We start from the raw sequence: 20,319 nt of genomic DNA, 5'->3' as shown, positions 1-20,319 counted from the left end.
AAAAACATTTCAAACCAGGTATAAAGGAATGTAGGGGTAATGTACAACAATTACTCGTGTTATCAGTGGGACAAATAGATACTTTAAATTCTTAAATTATTGCAAGGTATTTATTAATGGTAATAATGCCACTGGATGAGTATCTTTAAAATAAGAACATGCATTTTTAAAAATAAACATAGATCTTTATGCAGACTTTTTTTTTAAATCAAAATAATTAAACTCTACTATTTGTCCATTTCGTGAAAAATTGCTATCATAAATGCATGTAATAATGTCTGAATTTACAATACATTACATAAATGTTTCATAACAATTTGTAATTCTGATTGGCAAACACAGTCTGAACCATAAGCCACTAGTCAGATGCCCAAAGCTATTCAATCATATTTGGACTGGTAAGTACATACATTTGCAAATATTTGTTTACATCAATAAAAAAATTGTCAGAATATAGGTCTTTTAACTAGTATTTGGAAAAGGTTTTGGTGCAAAATTGCACACAACAATGGCAAGGCATTGCAAAATGATATTTGTATTACATATTTAAATCTAATGTTGATGATTCCTAGTGCTACCTATGACAAATATGCAAAAAGTAACAAATACAAGCTTTATTTTACTTGTGATTTCATGGTTGAAGTATAAAATCATAATTATAAGTATTGAAAGCTTCATTTTGAAATTCTATAGGGTCATTAAAGTGTTGGTTTTGTGTGCATTTTTAGCACTTCCCCTTCATCAAAATATGCTTTGGTCATTGCTTTTATGCCATACAATTATATTCTAAGGTACTGTTATTAATACAGAAATTACTGTGAGGGTTTTATTAATATGAATAGTGCGACTAGGTTGGTATTGCAATAATAAGAACTCCCTTACTGATATCCACCCTATATAATTATATGGTCCTGAAATTGCAATAATTAATTCCAAATTTTTGTCCATTCTTATAAAATCTCAATAATAAATACACACAATAATCTCTGAATTCACATTATTAGTCCCAGATAATCAATATAATGTGAGGGGGAAAAACACAATAAATGACAAAATGTACTATAGCTTATATATTGCTAATTGCACAAGCATTGAAATTACATTTTAAGATAACAAAAATTCTGACAGGGTTATCATGTAAGGATGTGATTATACAACTGTTAAATATTTACTTAATTCACCTCAATCGGGAAGAGAATATATACTGTATAAATAATATGGTCTTTAATCATGTTCTGAAAGCAACAAAATATGATCCTTGGTGAGTTAAATTGCATTAATATATATATATATATATAAACAGATGTGGTTTGGTTGATTATGAAACACCTTTCTACAAGAGATCAAATGTCACAGAAATAAACAATTAGAGGTCAATGTATGGCCTTCGACAATGAGTAAAACACATACCCACCTTATTTGATATCATTCATCAATCTTACCACATCTCTTTAATCTTATTTTCATTGAAAAATGAACTTTAAGAATAGTTTTTTGCTATGTATGTTGTGCTGAAAACAATGGGATTGTCTGATATCATTTTCACAGTATGAAGCATTCCATTATTATAGCCAACTATATACATTTAAAATAAGTTATTCAGAATTCGTATTACAAACATTCAAATACAATAAATATGCCATGATAAATTAATTCTTTTATCAATTTTTAAATAGTGAAAATTCAAAATATTTCAAAATCAAAACAAATAAAATTAACAAAAATAATAATTGAAAATTATAAGAAAATAGAATTTCCATCTTTTAATACATAACTATAGTGAATGAAACGTTCAATTAAAAAAACTACACAACTGAAATGATATGTGCTACATTGTATAAAAGAATTAACCTAATATGGTTTGAACTCACAAATACACACACACAAACAGTAGTACAGTTTTACAAACAATATTTGCACTGTTTTTTTATACACATAATATCTCTAATCATGATTGAGATTTCTTGTGTTTTTCTTTACAAAGTCTTTTGTGGTAGCTCTGGGCTGTGGAGTTGATGATTGACAGGACAAAATATACAACCATTACAATAATAAGTTTCTCAAATATCCATCCCAACAGGTTGGAATCCTGAAATTATTAAAAATAAACTTTACAGCGTTATTTTAAAAGTCAGATTTAATTGAATGCAAAAGTTTGTTTTACTACTACAGAGTACTGCAAAGGCACTGTATGTTCATTTTCAGGTGTCACATTGTTTACTGTTATGATGGATTACTTTTACGATTATAAAAATATAATGTATACATTAAAACATTTAAACCCGCTGCACTTTTATTCACACGTCTAAGTCAAGAGCCAGTTGAACAGTGGTTGCAGTTTGTTAGTGTGGTTCATAGGTGTTTCTCTATTATTTTTTATATAGATAAGCTTGCTGTTAAGTGTAAGTCAAGACTATATGTTGAAGGCCTTACTTTGACCTATAATAGTTAACTTTTTTAACATTGTGACTTGAATGGAGAGGTGTCTCATTGGCATTCAAACCACATATTCTTATTTATATATATACAGAAATAAAAGTTTAAAAGTATAGCATGATATGATCGGTACATGCAACTATTTCCCTGTTATCTAATGTTTAAATTTAATATATTAGTTTCATGCAATGAATTGGTTTATTAACTTTGCATGTTTATAAAATACTGAAGTCAGACTTTTGAAAAGGCTAGTACTTGTCAATTCCTTCTCCTGTAAGATAATACTTACAGATTTGACATGAGTTCCTGGTTTGTGATGAAGCTTTTTCTTCTGAACTTCTAAATATTCTTTAAATGGTGTCTGTAAAGATAAACCTATGGAGGGAACTTTTCTGAAATAAAAAAAAATTACAATGTATATGTATTACTATTAAAATTCAGTTCAAACAATTTGTCATTTTGTAGTTATACTGTAGAAATGTACTTCATAATATCTTTGCTTAAAGTTATAGTGAAAAAATATATGTAAAATTAGTAAAATTTTATGGTGTTACTTTGGCACTCCTTCTTTTTCAAAATATTGAAACTCATCCAATAGCTTATTAAACCCTGTTAATTCTGTAATTATTATGAGGTTTCTATCAATACAAATACTGTAACTTGTTGGGTATTCCAATAATAACTCACATTCTGATATTTAATAAATATATCCGCATCCAGGTCTTACTGAAATCGCAATAACTAATCTCAAATTTGTTTGTCTCTTCTTCAAAAACAGTATCTGTATGGTGTTTGTGATATTAACTTAGTAAGTCATTTTTTCCATATGAATACTAATTAGAGCATGATAAATTCTTTATTTACTAATAATAATAATAATAATTTATTTTTTTAAAGTGTCACATACTTGTCTACAGATTTTTTTATACAGATTATATAATATACATTGCACAATAATAAAATAAGACAAATACCCAGCCTAGAAAGGCTTATGAGACACTATATATACAAATATATATCTATTTAACAAATACAAAATAAAAACATAATAAAATGTTAAAAACGTTTAAAATTATCCGGATATTACACATCATAAAAAAAAAAAATATTAACATAAGTAGTTTAAAAGACAACATTACTTATGGAATATTTATTTTACAAACCTTTGTGAAGAATAGAATAAACACTTTATCTTTATTACACTTACCCTATTAACTTGACTATAGTTTCCACATGATGTGCACTAAACATGAATATAATAAATAATTTCTGAAAAGAAAAGAAAAAGAATTACAATAGCATATCTATAAATATAATTAAATACTGCCTCAATTGATAGCAAAATCATTTCATGAATCACATTTTAACTTGGTTGTTTTCTTTTTTGGGAAACTAAAACCAATGAATTCTAACTATCACTGAACTAGTACATATTTTATCTAAGGGCTGCTTGAAGTCCACCTCCAGGTGTAGGACTTTTTTGCTGTCTTGAAGACCTATTACTGTTTGCTTGTGTTGCTGTCTCTTTGACACATTCTCAATCTCCTTTCTCTGTTTTAATTTAATACCCAAAAAACATGCAACTTTAGCTCCAACCACAAAATTTGGTACATTTTTCTACAATACACTGCAAATCTGTAAAAAATAAAAATAAACGAGTATTCAATAAGAGATAGCTACCCAACAACACACTATATAACTTACCTGTATATGCATTTTTATTACAGCTTTTCCTATTAATGTTGCACCAAAAAATGTCCAAAATGGAATGAGAAAATGACCACATGTGATTCCTGCCAAATCAAACAAAGGGTTTGGTATCTGTGAATAAAATAAGATTCATAATCTATACAATCAAAATTGAATGTTTACAAATTTTAGTGTATCCCAAACTCTGTTTGCGCAACAAAAAGTTATTCCAATAGACAGAAATTTTCAGAATTTTTAAGTTGAAAATATAGTAGAAAAACATCAAATATTCAGTTTCGACACAGACTGAAATTCAGAGGTAATCCAGTTTCAAATTTGAAGCAAAATTTGAATAAAATCTATGTCTTGTCTAATAATGGACAACTTGATCATGTTTAAAGATAAAACAAATTCAAATAATGGAATATTGTAAATTCAGAAATTATTGCATGCATTTATTATTGTGATTTTGCCATTTTGATTCATATAAAAAATTTCAAAATGCCAGTTTTAATTGTTGCGACTATAACTGTCACTTTTTCCGCAATGATAAACACATCGCAATCATTTCTGAATTTACAGTAAAACAATATTTGTGTTTGTTTGGAAAAGCAAGATAAATACTTTCATAAATCGTATGCAGAATTTCAGATATAAATTTATAAGTACCATTTATTGAGATTTAACCTAACATCGACACCAAAATAATATTCATATAGCTCAGTACCTACCGATGCACAGGCTAAGATACCAAAGAACCCCACTTTCTGTACAAGGTTATGTACAGCTAACTTCGATTTTTCCATAAATCCCTGAAAATAATAAAAGAATAAAATAAACAGTAGACAAGAATTTATTAAACATTCATTTGTACTTAACATGCTTTAGATAGAAAATTCATAAAAAAAAATTCTATCCTTCTTGTTTGTATCACATTTTTAAGAATGCAAACGGACACATTTGATTCTACTTTTCTTTGAAAAATGCAATTATCTAAAATAATAAAATTAAAATTGAATTTTTTTTGGGGCTAATTTCCTTTAAGCTTTACTTCATTCTAGTTCATGTGCTCCTATATTTTTTTAAACAAGATTTGGATTTCTAAATATTTTTACCTCGATCATTACTGAAGAGACGTTTCTTGTTGAAATGCGCATATGGTGTAGAAAATTGGTACCTTTAATGTTATTAATTAAAATTATAAGTAACAAACACTGTGAACAAAGCTAACAAAGTCATACCCTCTAAACTCTGTAAAAAGTGTGACAAATTAAGCCAACAACACAAAGAAGCAACTTTTGTTAGAATGGGGCATACTGTTAATAAGAAAGTGCTAAACATCATTTCAAAAGAAACATTCTTTAATTTTTTCAATGAAGTCCATTTCAATGGTGGTTCAGATACAATATGCCTGAAAACTTCATAAGATATAGCACTGTACCAATGTGAGACATAAGAATGAACAGACAAGTATACAAACAAGTTAAAGATACCATCACTATTTACTGCTTGCTTTAACAGACCCTGCAAGGGTTGTATAGCCAGTCAAAGTCGTTAAAAACTTCCATTTGTTGTCTTGCTTAAACAAGAGGCTCTCAAGAGCCTGAATCGCTCACCTGAATTTTTTTGGTTTAATCTCTCATCAATGATTATTTTGGCTTTTCAATTTATTTAAATGTTCTTTGAATCGTCCTATTTTCTTCAAAAGCAAAAAAAAATCATTTTCTCCTATGTTCTATTTTAGCCTTAGGAGCTATGTTTCTTGACATACAAGGAAATGAAATATAAAATTTATACTAGATACTCTGAAACTCTGATTCTCATTTAGCCTAAGTTTGGCTGAAATTGATACAGCAGTTTCAAAAGAGAAGATTTTTTAAAGTAAGTCAACATGATGAACAAATTGTGAAAAAAGTCTTTAAAGGGCAATAACTCCTAAAGAGGTCAATTGACAATTTTGGTCAAATTGACTTATTTGTAGATCTTACTTTGCTGATCATTTTTACTGTTTACAGTTTATCTTTATCTATAATAATATTCAAGATAATGAACAAAAACTGCAAAATTTCCTTAAAATTACCAATTAAGTGGCAGCAACCCAACAATTGGATGTTTGATTCATCTGAAAATTTCAGGGCTGATAGATATTGACCTAATGAACATTTTTACTCCATGTCAGATTTGCTCTTAATGCTTTCGTTTTTTAGATATAAGCCAAAAACTGCATTTGACCCCTATGTTCTATTTTAAGAAACAGCGGCCATGTTTTTGACGGATCAAAAATCAAAGCACACACTTTGTGCAGGATAATCTAAGGAACAACCATGCTAAGTTTTAACCAAATCCATTCAGTAGTTTCAGAGGAGAAGATTTTTAAAAGTTAGCAAATATGATGAACAAATTGTGAAAAATTGTCATTAAAGGACAATAACCCCTTAAGGTGTCAATTGACAATTTTGGTCATTAAACTTATTTGTAGATCTTACTATGCTGATCTTTTTTGCTGTTTACAGTTTATCTTTATCTATAATAATATTCAAGATAATGACCAAAAACTGCAAAATTTCCTTAAAATTACCAATTAAGTGGCAGCAACCCAACAATGGTTAGTTTGATTCATCTGAAAATTTCAGGGCTGATAGATCTTGACCTAATGAACATTTTTACCCATGACAGATTTGCTCTTAATGCTTTCGTTTTTGAGATATAAGCCAAAAACTGCATTTGACCCCTATGTTCTATTTTAAGTAACGGTGGCCATGTTTTTTGACGGATCAAAAATCAAAGCACACACTTTGTGCAGGATAATCTAAGGAACAATCATGCTAAGTTTTAACCAAATCCATTCAGTAGTTTCAGAGGAAAAGATTTTTTAAAGTTAGCAAATATGATGAACAAATTGTGAAAAATTGTCATTAAAGGACAATAACCCCTTAAGGGGTCAATTGACAATTTTGGTCATATTAACTTATTTGTAGATCTTACTTTGCTGATCTTTTTTGCTGTTTACAGTTTATCTTTATCTATAATAATATTCAAGATAATGACCAAAAACTGCAAAATTTCCTTAAAATTACCAATCAAGTGGCAGCAACCCAACAATGGTTAGTTTGATTCATCTGAAAATTTCAGGGCTGATAGATCTTGACCTAATGAACATTTTTACCCATGTCAGATTTGCTCTAAATGCTTTCGTTTTTGAGATATAAGCCAAAAACTGCATTTGACCCCTATGTTCTATTTTAAGTAACGGCGGCCATGTTTTTTGACGGATCAAAAATCGAAGCGCACATTTTGTGCAGGATATACTAAGGAACAATCATATTAAGTTTCATTCAAATCCATTCAGTAGTTTCAGAGGAGAAGATGTTTGAAAAATTGTTAACGACGACAGACGACGACGGACGCCAAGTGATGAGAAAAGCTCACACGGCCTTTTAGGCCAGGTGAGCTAAAAAGAAAGTATAATACATTTTTGTCACTTGATGAAAACTCTGCAGCTTTCAAGTCAAATGTGGTCATTTAAAATGTTATAAGTTCAAAAATGTGTTTTCCATTTACTAGAAATCAGAAAAGTATTTCATTGAAAGTGTGTAGAGACCCTATCTATAATAGATCTTGAAAAAAAAAAAAACTCTGAATTGTTAGCTTTTAGTAAATTACTGTTAAATTTTTCATGGCTTGAGTATATGTAAAACCTTAGCTAAAACAATCCGCCAGCAGTAGCCTGAAACACCAATTCCAATAAAAACCTCTTACGTAAAAACGTAGTTTAAACATCGTTATGCAATACTATGGATAGAAAGAAGAATTTTTGAATGAAGTATTATATTTTGATATTCATTTGTAAATATTTGATTTTGAAATTAAAACTGCATATCAATATGGATTTGATAAATGATTAAAGAATTTGAAAAGAAATAAGTGTGCCTCTCTTCTCTTTCGGACAATCTGATTCCTAGATTTATACCTCAAAAGCTTAGGTTGTTGGGAGGGGAGTTTAAAAAAGTTAGAATGCAACTTCTATTTTAAATACAGTCAATGGTTTCAAAGAAGTTGAGAGGGACACAAAATGCACACAGACAAAATTAAAAACTCTAAAAAAAAAACAAACCACAGAACAATCTAGTGATTTCTAGAAGGCACCCACAAAAAGACGACAGGCCAAAAATAACAGTAATATGTTTCTTCAAATTTCAACAATCTCACTGTGAAAATAACATGCTTAGACTTACTAATTCTTCTGGATGCTCTTTTTTCTCATGTATTAGTTCTTCTATTTCTTCAAACTCATCATCATCAAGATCTGCCCCTGACAGTCTGGCTGCCCTTGCCATAAAATATGGCGGTAATTCTCCAAGTGCAGTCCCTGCACCCTGAAACATAAAGATATTTTTTTTAATCAACAATCTGGCGCCGTTTCATAAATTATCCAATTTATCAATACTTCTTGTATGGTGTGCTATTATAAATATTCTCACATTTTTGTGTCTGTCCCAAGTTAGGAGCCTCTGGCCTCTGTTAGTCTTGTATGATTTTTAATTTCAGTTCATTTATATATTTTGGGGTTTAACATCCATTATCACTGAGCTAGTACACATTTTTGTTGTTTTGTTGTGCTGATGACCCATTGGTGGCCTTTATGGTTTATTGCTCTTAGGTATGGTTGTTGTCCCTTTGACACATTTCCTATTTCCATTCTCAATTTTATCTAAATATCTATGATGAGTTTATTTATTTGCTATGATAGTTTAGGAGACAATATGATTTTCATAAAGAATTTTCATTAGGAAAACCTATGAAATTTGTATATATGACATACCCACATAATAGCTTCAAGTCTGACTTTATTCATTATAGTCCATAATGATACTGCGCTGCCGTCTGTTACACCTTCCGGACAAACAATTCTTAAAATATGAAATTATTTAATTTAATCTTGTGTATAAAATAAGGGATCTATATACATTTATTCATATATAACATTATTGGTTAAAACAGTTTAAAAAATTAAATCTGTTCTTAAGGTGGTACCCAACATTTTAACTAAAACAAATTTGGCTAGTTTATTTTTCTTAAACTTTTGACAAAGTATTTACTTTGACCCTTTGACAAAAATATAAAAATTTCAAAAAATTTGAACTAACCATTTTATCAGAAAAATTACACTGGTTATATAGCAGTTTGACAAACACTTATTTTGATCATTGAGAAGCTTAATATTCCCTTAACAACACAACGTAATTAAAACGTTAAGCTGATTTTACAGAGTTATCTCCCTGTAGTGTTAGGTACCACCTTAAACAAAATAGTACTGACTGAGCACAAAATTTTGTTTGTTTTTTGTTGAAACTAAAAAGATATAAAATGAAAAATAACTTTCAATTGTTAAAAGATATCTTTTATCATGTTTTATATCAGAAGGTTCAAATTCTAAAAGGGCTATTGACACAATCATAATATTCTATGAATTTCAAGAGTAAGCAAATCTTTCAGAAACTTTAAATTATTTTTTTTTAAACTGAATCCATTGATATCTCACTAAATTCAGAAACACGGGGAGTGTTTGCTTACAAATTTTAAACACATCACGGTAATTAAACATTATACATACTCTGTGGGATAGGGTGGTTCTGGAAAGTTTGTAGATTTACATTCATAAGCTGCTAGTGTGACTGCTGCAATATGTGGTCCCTAAAAAAATACAAATAATATTGAATGTCATGGGATATTGTGTATAGGGAGTTGTAGAGAATGTCATACTAACTTACTGTAAAAATAAACCTGAATCCAGAATTCCTGAAAAAAAAGTACTAGTAATCCTTTACATAGACTTACAAGTGATATGACAACAATATGTACTTACATAACACACACAATGTAACACATCAGAACTGCATGTAATCCTGATCACAAACCCAATACTGATGATACACCAGGTCCTATTTATCAGATCCTCAAAACAATTGTGAAATCATGTTACATGACAAACTTATCAGCTAATGTTACTGCACTAAGATGTACTCATGTTCCATGACATACTTATGTTACTACATCAAGATAAAGTACTCACCAGATATAATAGAAATGTATGTAATCCTGTCCCCGACCTACAGATGATAGTACATCAAGATAAAGTACTCACCAGATATAATAGAAATGTATGTAATCCTGTCGTCCGACCTACAGATGATAGTACATCAAGATAAAGTACTCACCAGATATAATAGAAATGTATGTAATCCTGTCCCCGACCTACAGATGATAGTACATCAAGATAAAGTACTCACCAGATATAATAGAAATGTATGTAATCCTGTCCCCGACCTACAGATGATAGTACATCAAGATAAAGTACTCACCAGATATAATAGAAATGTATGTAATCCTGTCGTCCGACCTACAGAGGATAGTACATCAAGATAAAGTACTCACCAGATATAATAGAAATGTATGTAATCCTGTCCCCCGACCTACAGAGGATAGTACACCAAGATATACTCACCAGATATAATAGAAATGTATGTAATCCTGTCCCCAGACCTACAGATGATAGTACACCAAGATATACTCACCAGATATAAAAGAAATGTATGTAATCCTGTCCCCCGACCTACAGAGGATAGTACACCAAGATATACTCACCAGATATAATAGAAATGTATGTAATCCTGTCCCCAGACCTACAGATGATAGTACACCAAGATATACTCACCAGATATAATAGAAATGTATGTAATCCTGTCCCCCGACCTACAGAGGATAGTACACCAAGATATACTCACCAGATATAATAGAAATGTATGTAATCCTGTCCCCCGATTTACAGAGGATAGTACACCAAGATATACTCACCAGATATAATAGAAATGTATGTTATCCTGTCCCCAGACCTACAGATGATAGTACACCAAGATATACTCACCAGATATAATAGAAATGTATGTAATCCTGTCCCCCGACCTACAGAGGATAGTACACCAAGATATACTCACCAGATATAATAGAAATGTATGTAATCCTGTCCCCCGACCTACAGAGGATAGTACACCAAGATATACTCACCAGATATAATAGAAATGTATGTAATCCTGTCCCCCGATTTACAGAGGATAGTACACCAAGATATACTCACCAGATATAATAGAAATGTATGTAATCCTGTCCCCAGACCTACAGATGATAGTACACCAAGATATACTCACCAGATATAATAGAAATGTATGTAATCCTGTCCCCCGACCTACAGAGGATAGTACACCAAGATATACTCACCAGATATAATAGAAATGTATGTAATCCTGTCCCCAGACCTACAGATGATAGTACATCAAGATATACTCACCAGATATAATAGAAATGTATGTAATCCTGTCCCCCGACCTACAGAGGATAGTACACCAAGATATACTCACCAGATATAATAGAAATGTATGTAATCCTGTCCCCCGACCTACAGAGGATAGTACACCAAGATATACTCACCAGATATAATAGAAATGTATGTAATCCTGTCCCCCGATTTACAGAGGATAGTACACCAAGATATACTCACCAGATATAATAGAAATGTATGTAATCCTGTCCCCAGACCTACAGATGATAGTACACCAAGATATACTCACCAGATATAATAGAAATGTATGTAATCCTGTCCCCCAACCTACAGAGGATAGTACACCAAGATATACTCACCAGATATAATAGAAATGTATGTAATCCTGTCCCCAGACCTACAGATGATAGTACACCAAGATATACTCACCAGATATAATAGAAATGTATGTAATCCTGTCCCCCGACCTACAGAGGATAGTACACATAGATATACTCACCAGATATAATAGAAATGTATGTAATCCTGTACCCAGACCTACAGATGATAGTACACCAAGATATACTCACCAGATATAATAGAAATGTATGTAATCCTGTCCCCCGACCTACAGAGGATAGTACACCAAGATATACTCACCAGATATAATAGAAATGTATGTAATCCTGTCCCCAGACCTACAGATGATAGCACACCAAGATTAACTCACCAGATATAATAGAAATGTATGTAATCCTGTCCCCCGACCTACAGAGGATAGTACACCAAGATATACTCACCAGATATAATAGAAATGTATGTAATCCTGTCCCCAGACCTACAGATGATAGTCCACCAAGATATACTCACCAGATATAATAGAAATGTATGTAATCCTGTCCCCAGACCTACAGATGATAGTACACCAAGATTAACTCACCAGATATAATAGAAATGTATGTAATCCTGTCCCCAGACCTACAGATGATAGTACACCAAGATTAACTCACCAGATATAATAGAAATGTATGTAATCCTGTCCCCAGACCTACAGATGATAGAACACCAAGATGAACTCACCAGATATAATAGAAATGTATGTAATCCTGTCCCCAGACCTACAGATGATAGTACACCAAGATATACTCACCAGATATAATAGAAATGTATGTAATCCTGTCCCCAGACCTACAGATGATAGTCCACCAAGATATACTCACCAGATATAATAGAAATGTATGTAATCCTGTCCCCAGACCTACAGATGATAGTACACCAAGATTAACTCACCAGATATAATAGAAATGTATGTAATCCTGTCCCCAGACCTACAGATGATAGTACACCAAGATTAACTCACCAGATATAATAGAAATGTATGTAATCCTGTCCCCAGACCTACAGATGATAGAACACCAAGATGAACTCACCAGATATAATAGAAATGTATGTAATCCTGTCCCCAGACCTACAGATGATAGTACACCAAGATATACTCACCAGATATAATAGAAATGTATGTAATCCTGTCCCCAGACCTACAGATGACAATACACCAAGATATACTCACCAGATATAATAGAAATGTATGTAATCCTGTCCCCAGACCTACAGATGACAATACACCAAGATATACTCACCAGATATAATAGAAATGTATGTAATCCTGTCCCCAGACCTACAGATGATAGTACACCAAGATATACTCACCAGATATAATAGAAATGTATGTAATCCTGTCCCCAGACCTACAGATGATAATACACCAAGACCTAACCAATATGCACACCATAATACATATTTCTCTATTTTTGCAACATACTGAAAAATAAGGACATAATATCATGGGTTGTTCATACTAATGATTCCTTCTTTATAAATCTAATATTTTTTTAACTTACCATATTATTCATAAAAGTAAAAATCAGAAAATTGTAAAAAAAAATATATATTCCAATCATTAGTCAAATTTTAAAACGTTTTTTTTTATTCAATCCTAATAGCATGAATCAAATTAAACATTGCCCCAATATATTAAAATGTAGTATCTAGGCCTAATAAATCTTCTTTGTACTTCCTTTCTCATTGTTAAACTTCACCAACTTTCATTGATATAAACATAATTAATGCTATTTTCTCTAATTTTCTTCCGATCTTTTTTTCTTATAATAGTATTCCATATCACACTAATTGAGGATGCTACTTGGCTACATTAAATTTCAGAGCTCTCACACTCCCATGCAATTCTGCTAAGAAAATCCTTTTTATTTGAAAATCATTGATAATCTACTTACAATGAACCAGGCTTTTCTCTAGGTTTTCACAAATATTAACATATATTTGCATCTGTTTGCACCTGTCCTAAAGTCAGGAACCTGATGTTCAGTAGTTGTCGTTTGTTGATGTGGTTCATAAATGTTTTTTATTTCTCAATTTTTATACGGTAGATTAGACTTTTGGTTTTGACGTTTGAATGGTTTTAAACTAGTCATTTTTGGGGCCTTTTATTCATGTTAAAGTTGGTGTGAGCCAAGGCTCTGTGTTTTCGGTCGAATTTTGACCTATAATATTTTAGTTTTACAAATTGTGCCTAGGATGGAGAGTTGTCTCATTGGCACTTAAACCACATCTCCATATTTCAATATAGAACTTACTGGCTGGTGTGTTCCCTGAGTAATGTAGACGAGATAAAAAGTAAACAGCATCAACATAGACGTCACCACAGCGATCTTCCGTCTCCATAACCTATCAATATAAACTCTGTTATAAGCAGCTATATATCATGAGTACAAAATTAACAAGACTAAATATGAGTCATAAAGGGATTAAATGTCACCCTTGTTGTGGCAAAAGAGTGCTATACTAATATGTAGTCTAGAATTTTGTTTTTTTTTAAATGCACAAATGATCACATTAAAAATCATTTTAGATATCTCATTCCTCATACATCTTTGTAATATTGTCAAAAATCTATTAGTAAATTATATTTGGAAATTGACAAGAACACCTAAGCTAAGAGAAAGTGATGACAAAAGTCAATTCAATCCATAAAAACTTTGTTTTAAGCAACGATAGCATGGTTTTCTTTTCTTCTCTTTTTTTTCATACACAACTTGAATCGGCAATTTCCATAATTTGAACTGGATGATACACTTGATTCTGACAAAATATAGTTAACTGCTTTATGCAGTCATTTTGATCAACTATTGCCAAAAAAAAACCTTTTCTTTTAAAAATAAACCATATATGATTCAAAGGAAGACTGACTCGTCAAGGCTTAACGTGTCTGCTACTTCCAAGAATACCCCATATGTTAGTTAGTATGTATCATGTACATAATAAATTCATTTTTGTGTGTGTCTGAACAATAATAATACCTACTTTTTTCCAGCCTGATTCAGTAGAGAGGCTGTCTCCAGACAGGAGAAGTGTATAGTCTTTAACGGTTTTCTCCACAAGACGATTTTTTCGCGATCTTGTCTTTCTTGATGCATAATGTCTAGTAGATTGGACTTATCTTTAACATCACCGTTAGTGGAATGAGAATGTCTTTGTTTGAGGGTTGTGTTTTCAGAGGGAGATTTTCTGTCCCCTTTTTTGTCCATTTCACTTAAACTGGCGTCAATAAGCCTTTCTATCTACAAAATGATATCTAGGTTGAAAACAAAAGTTATGCATGATACAAATTAATGCATTAAACATGTTAAACATGTTAAAAAGAATTGACAATTTTAAACAATTAATCTTCACAGCAGTCAAAGAAATAAGATATACATGTACTATCATTCAAACATTTTTGTCAAAACAACTCAAAATTAAATTACACCCACTTAAACATGTATTTTCATACAGAATTTTATAATATGAAGTTAAAAAGAATATTTTGCATACCATAAACAGTGATCTACTTATTGAGATGCTATTATTTTAGAGCTATTTAAAAATACTGTGGAAAACATTGAATATGTACTGTGGATTCATTAATTTTCATGGGAACCAATTCTAATGAATTGAGAATTCAATTAAAACAATTCTGTCAACCTAGACTACCATGACTACAGGAAATTTGTATTTGGTCCAATATCTGTGTGACAAATATATCCATGAAAAATAATATTGAATCCGCAGTAATTGATAAGCTATTACAATTAAAGCAAGTATTATACAATTAAATTTTACCTGATCAGGTTTTACCTACACTTTATGGTAATACACATTAAACATTTGCATGATTAACTAATGTGTCATTTCAAACTGTTAAAATCTTTCAATTCAAGCCATGCTTAATCAGATGAAATTTATTATATAAATGTTAATATAGAACCTACATGTAAACAATATATTGTAATTTAAACTAATTGTGATAAAATAAACACAAAAGGTATACAAGCAAAGACAAGCATCATACAAGTGTTAAGACTGCTAAATACTTATCCCTTATCTTATCATAAAATAAAACATTTAAAATATTTAAATAGATTTTTTGCATGCATCTAATTTGCCTATGCATTTTTCAAAGAATTTCTCTAAAGATAGATAAACATAAACACATCTCTTTTTGAGAATTTAATTTATATCCCTCTCTTTGTCTCTCTGTTCTCTTTTTTACTTCAAAATGAGAAATTTGCTATACCTTGTATAAAACATGTTGTACCATGTTACTGACAAGAAGTCTAAACAGACATAATAGGTGTATGATGACTTATAAGTGTTATAACAATACTGTACCAAATTCATTACAACACACCATGCACACACATGTATGATTAAATAAAGCATTATGTGAATTTGATGAAATCTCCAATAAAGTTTACAATATCAATGCCACAGATGGAGACAAGTGATAAAGAAAATACTGTGTAATAGGGAGATTATAAGAACTACTCAAACATAATGATTTCTATCCATCTACAAAATGTAAGGTCAGTAGCACACATGGAGGAGTATCTTTCATTAGCATATATTAGGAAGCATGGAGTATAAAATTAGGCTATTTAAGACCTTGATTGCAGTACAGACATTTGCTGAAAAATCATAAATCAGAATGCAATATAAACCAACATGATTTTTTCTACTAAAATAGAGGCATTTTCATCATTGTTCATTATTAAATCTACTGGATATAATCTTTATTCAAAATACAAACAAAAGTAATTGAAACCTCTAGTAGAAAAATTGCATGACTACTTTTTAATCAATTTCAAATCATATCATAGGAAAATGTTGACAAAACGAACCAAAGCATCTGATCATTAACAGTTTTGAAGACAGCTGAATGTAATGAAGTATTTTCAAATAGCTAAATATGATTCAATAACACTGTTACTGTATGCCCAATAGTTATCAACAGCTTTCTCATCAAGTTTGCAATGAGTTCACAAATTATTTTCATATTACGCAATCTCTTTTGCAAACTGGTTCTGATTCTTTTTTGAATTGTGGTACTGATTATTTTATTGTCATGATTATACTTGTAGTTAAACATTCATTTGGCCATTGTTAAAAGTTCACATGAAAATATCTGTGCAAATTTGGCTTACTGACTGTGTGAGCCGCCTCGGTCTAAAGTTGACTGTGGGTCTGGAAGTGGCCATTAGACATATTAGAGGCAGGTTTAACTGCATATCACACAACTAACATATATTGAGGTTTGGGTTGTGTACTGTGCATCATGAAGTGTCAGCTAAATATGTAGGATTATAAAATGGTATACTTTGGTCAATATTGTAAGCATTTAAGGAGATTGATGTCCAATCAAAGCCTCACCTCAATTCTAATTGTTTGTTGGTCTGACATGAATATGGCAGTTGTCAATCATACTGTATAAAAATAAGGACCTTCGAAAATTACCATTCCAACCAGCAAATTGACAAAATTAAATAAATAAACATACTTGATTAAACTGCTGTATTGATTAACCCTTTTTGCATGGTTCATGTTGACATACATACAGCATAATTTGTACAGACAAGAATTTTGGAAAGATACAATTATGACACTTCAGTCTTCGCAATTTAGTCAGGTGTTGATCAAGGATTTTGTAATGAAAGGGGGTAGGAGGGTCCTGATCCCGAAATCCCGGGCTTAAAAACACGAGATCCCTAAATGCCGGACTTAAACACACAATATCCCGAAGTTCTGAAAGTCAAAAAAAGAATTCCCAGAAACCCGAGCTTAAAAACACCTGATCCCGGAGTCCTGATAAAGGTCGCGGTCCTATCCCCTCTCTGTAATGGGGCATCAAGGTCTATGCATTAACCATCATCATAAATATAGCTCCATATTGAGACTAAAAGGGAGACGATTTGAAAGTCTACCAAAATATGGTGGGCTAAAAAGAATAGGATCCTTCCATATGAGCCCCACAACGATCTTACATCGTACAGGTAGTTGAGCTGTGGCTGTGTTGTGTGTGCACTTTTCTACCACAAAAAAGATTGAAATAAAAAAAATAAAAACAATGACAATAAACGTGCATGACTAATGTTCAAGCAACGAAGTATTTAGTGCTTGAAAACACAGCTATTTATAAAAGAAAGCACAACAGTCAACACCAAGTTGGATTCCATCTTACCAAATCCCGTTTGTGGCCTTTCGTTCTCTGGCTTTTTGCTTTTAGTTTTTGTTTAAGCTGTTTAATAGACAGTTTCTCATAACTGTGGCGCAGGCTTTTACGATCATAATTCATTGTTTACCTTTTCATTCAGTTAAATAACAGTGTTTACCGGCACACAACGTGTCTTTTTTCGTAGAATTTCTTGATCGGATGATCTTTCCAAATTGTCACTTCCGGTTGGAAAAGGGGAGGTAATATTTCCCGTAAAAATATGATGTGGTCGACTTTTATGAGGTCTTTTATATATAAATTTTATCAAATTTGGATTTATATCAATGAAATTAAGTAACAGTTTTTCTTAAAAAATAAAAAAATAAATTTAACAACATATAGCTAATAAATTGGTAGATGTGAATTTCATCCATGCGGATCAGATTAGCATTAAATAGCAGATGGGGTTACAAAAATAATCTAGATTTTCCAATTTCTACTTAATAGACATGCATAATCATTTTTTCTTTTTATAACCAAATATGCTAAGCACATGCATACCCCATCTCAACTTTAGGGTAAAATTAAACAAGAATAAATACAGATTCAAATGAGGTTGAATTATTGACTTGCAAGCAATTAATACATCAGCAATATTTTTGACTATGAATAATCTTTGATATATCCTTATGTCATTCAACAGATTAAGATTGAGATGTATGAACTTAGCTGAAGCATTCCTTTCTAATGTGAATGTACCATACCCAGGTTAAGAACCTCATCATGAGTTGTTGATGGCAGATCTTTAATGATCGCCTCCTGATTAATCACAACTCATTTTTAAAAATATCAAAATAAGAAGATGTGGTATGATTGCCAATGAGACAACCCTCAACCAAAGACCAAAGAAAAAAAATCATCACAAACTGCAAATCAACATCACAGGACCTATCACTGCTTATATGAGCATCATACCAATCCATCATTGAATTATACAACTAATATTATTACCAACAAGTTTGGCCACTCCCACAGTGATTCAAAAGTCTAAATGGTGCTGTCACTATTTAGTATTGCAATGTACACTATGCAAACAGTTATTACAGTTACTAGAGAGTGAAGGTGGTAATCAACACTTTCACTAAAATTAATTTGGCTTGTTTAATTTTTCATAAAATTTTGTCAAAGTATATACTTTGAAACTTTCACAAAAATGTTAAAATTTTTAAAAAATTGAACCAACTGTTTTGTCAGAAAAATTACACTGGTTATACGTGTATAGCAATTTGACAAACACCAATTTTATAATTGAGAAGCTTAATATTTCTTTTTACAACACAACGTAATTAAAACGTTTAGCCAACTTTACAGAGTTATCTCCCTGTAGTGTAAAGTAAGCAAACCATTCAAAGTCAATAGACCATGACTGATGGGGTGGAGCCAGATAATCTACATGCTAATGGTAATACATCTGCATACCAATTATCATTGACCTACCACTAGTGATTCCCCATAAAACTGACCTAATCACAAACTCATACATTGTTGAAGTCATGGCCATTGTTGCCGCCAATGCCGAAAACAGCATGCCTATGTCTCTCACCTTGACGGAATCAAAAAGCAAAAGCAAACTAAGGACAACTTTGCCTGAATGAGTTGAAACCTTGGTTTCTTAATAATTTATATGAAAATGGAAGTGTCACTGCTGGTTTATTGTGATTAAATACATGTTGGCCAAGTATAATCTACAAGCAACACTCCATTTATTAAACAATTCAATTGTAAAGTTAGAATGGAAGTCAATTGTAAGCTTCAAAGTGAAAATGTACTGGAAAACTGTCAATTCTAGTCAATAAAGATAAGACTTAAATACTTCTCATCACAAATGAGACTTATTACTAGGTTTGTACTAACATGAAAAACATGACAGGTACCACATTTGGAGCAGGATCTGCCTACACTTCAAAGTACCTGAGAGCAGCCCCAGTTTTTATAGTGGGGTTCGCATGGTTCTGTCTTTAGTTTTCAATCTTTTGCTTTGTATACTTTTGTCTGTCTGTATGTTGGGTTGGTTTTTTTTAGCCATGGAGTTGTCAGGTTATTATTTTTCAACTTATGATTTTGAATTTCCTTTCAGTATCTTTCGCCTTTCTGAAATCACAATCGGGGTTCACATTATAATTGTTGACAGACTCAGTGATCACAGTAAATGAACTACTACATAGATGGCTCAGCCACAGAGGCTCCCTCTATAAATAAAACAGATTCTGGACTACAATGCAGATTATTTTATTTCTACAAGTTACAACAGGTTATCTCATTTTAATGATAA

At 31.4% G+C, this 20,319-nt stretch overlaps 1 protein-coding gene across 3 annotated transcripts; it reads right to left on the bottom strand.

The window, feature by feature from the left end:
• Positions 1–1,447: 1,447 nt before the first annotated feature.
• LOC134699306 (vacuole membrane protein 1-like) lies at positions 1,448–18,242 on the bottom strand. 3 transcript variants are annotated; one of them, XM_063560919.1, is made up of 13 exons: positions 18,136–18,230; positions 17,207–17,259; positions 14,822–15,078; positions 14,095–14,185; positions 13,151–13,261; positions 9,740–9,819; positions 8,948–9,035; positions 8,361–8,501; positions 4,857–4,937; positions 4,141–4,257; positions 3,644–3,705; positions 2,726–2,828; positions 1,448–2,089 (listed from the first exon to the last, which is right to left on the bottom strand). In XM_063560919.1, the coding sequence occupies exons 2-13, from the start codon at positions 17,234–17,236 to the stop codon at positions 1,949–1,951; spliced, it is 1,302 nt and encodes a 433-aa protein (XP_063416989.1). In that variant the 5' UTR covers positions 17,237–17,259; positions 18,136–18,230; the 3' UTR covers positions 1,448–1,948. The 3 variants fall into 3 exon arrangements, with proteins under 3 accessions (XP_063416989.1, XP_063416988.1, XP_063416990.1); XM_063560918.1 differs by lacking the exons at positions 17,207–17,259; positions 18,136–18,230 and adding an exon at positions 18,015–18,130; XM_063560920.1 differs by lacking the exon at positions 17,207–17,259 and having other exon boundaries at positions 1,755–2,089; positions 18,136–18,242.
• Positions 18,243–20,319: the final 2,077 nt, after the last annotated feature.

This window comes from Mytilus trossulus, unplaced genomic scaffold (assembly GCF_036588685.1).
Source record: "Mytilus trossulus isolate FHL-02 unplaced genomic scaffold, PNRI_Mtr1.1.1.hap1 h1tg000050l__unscaffolded, whole genome shotgun sequence".
Classification (NCBI taxonomy): domain Eukaryota; kingdom Metazoa; phylum Mollusca; class Bivalvia; order Mytilida; family Mytilidae; genus Mytilus; species Mytilus trossulus.
The sequence above is the reverse complement of the archived record's forward strand: the minus strand, read 5'-3'. Positions and strand labels throughout refer to the sequence as shown.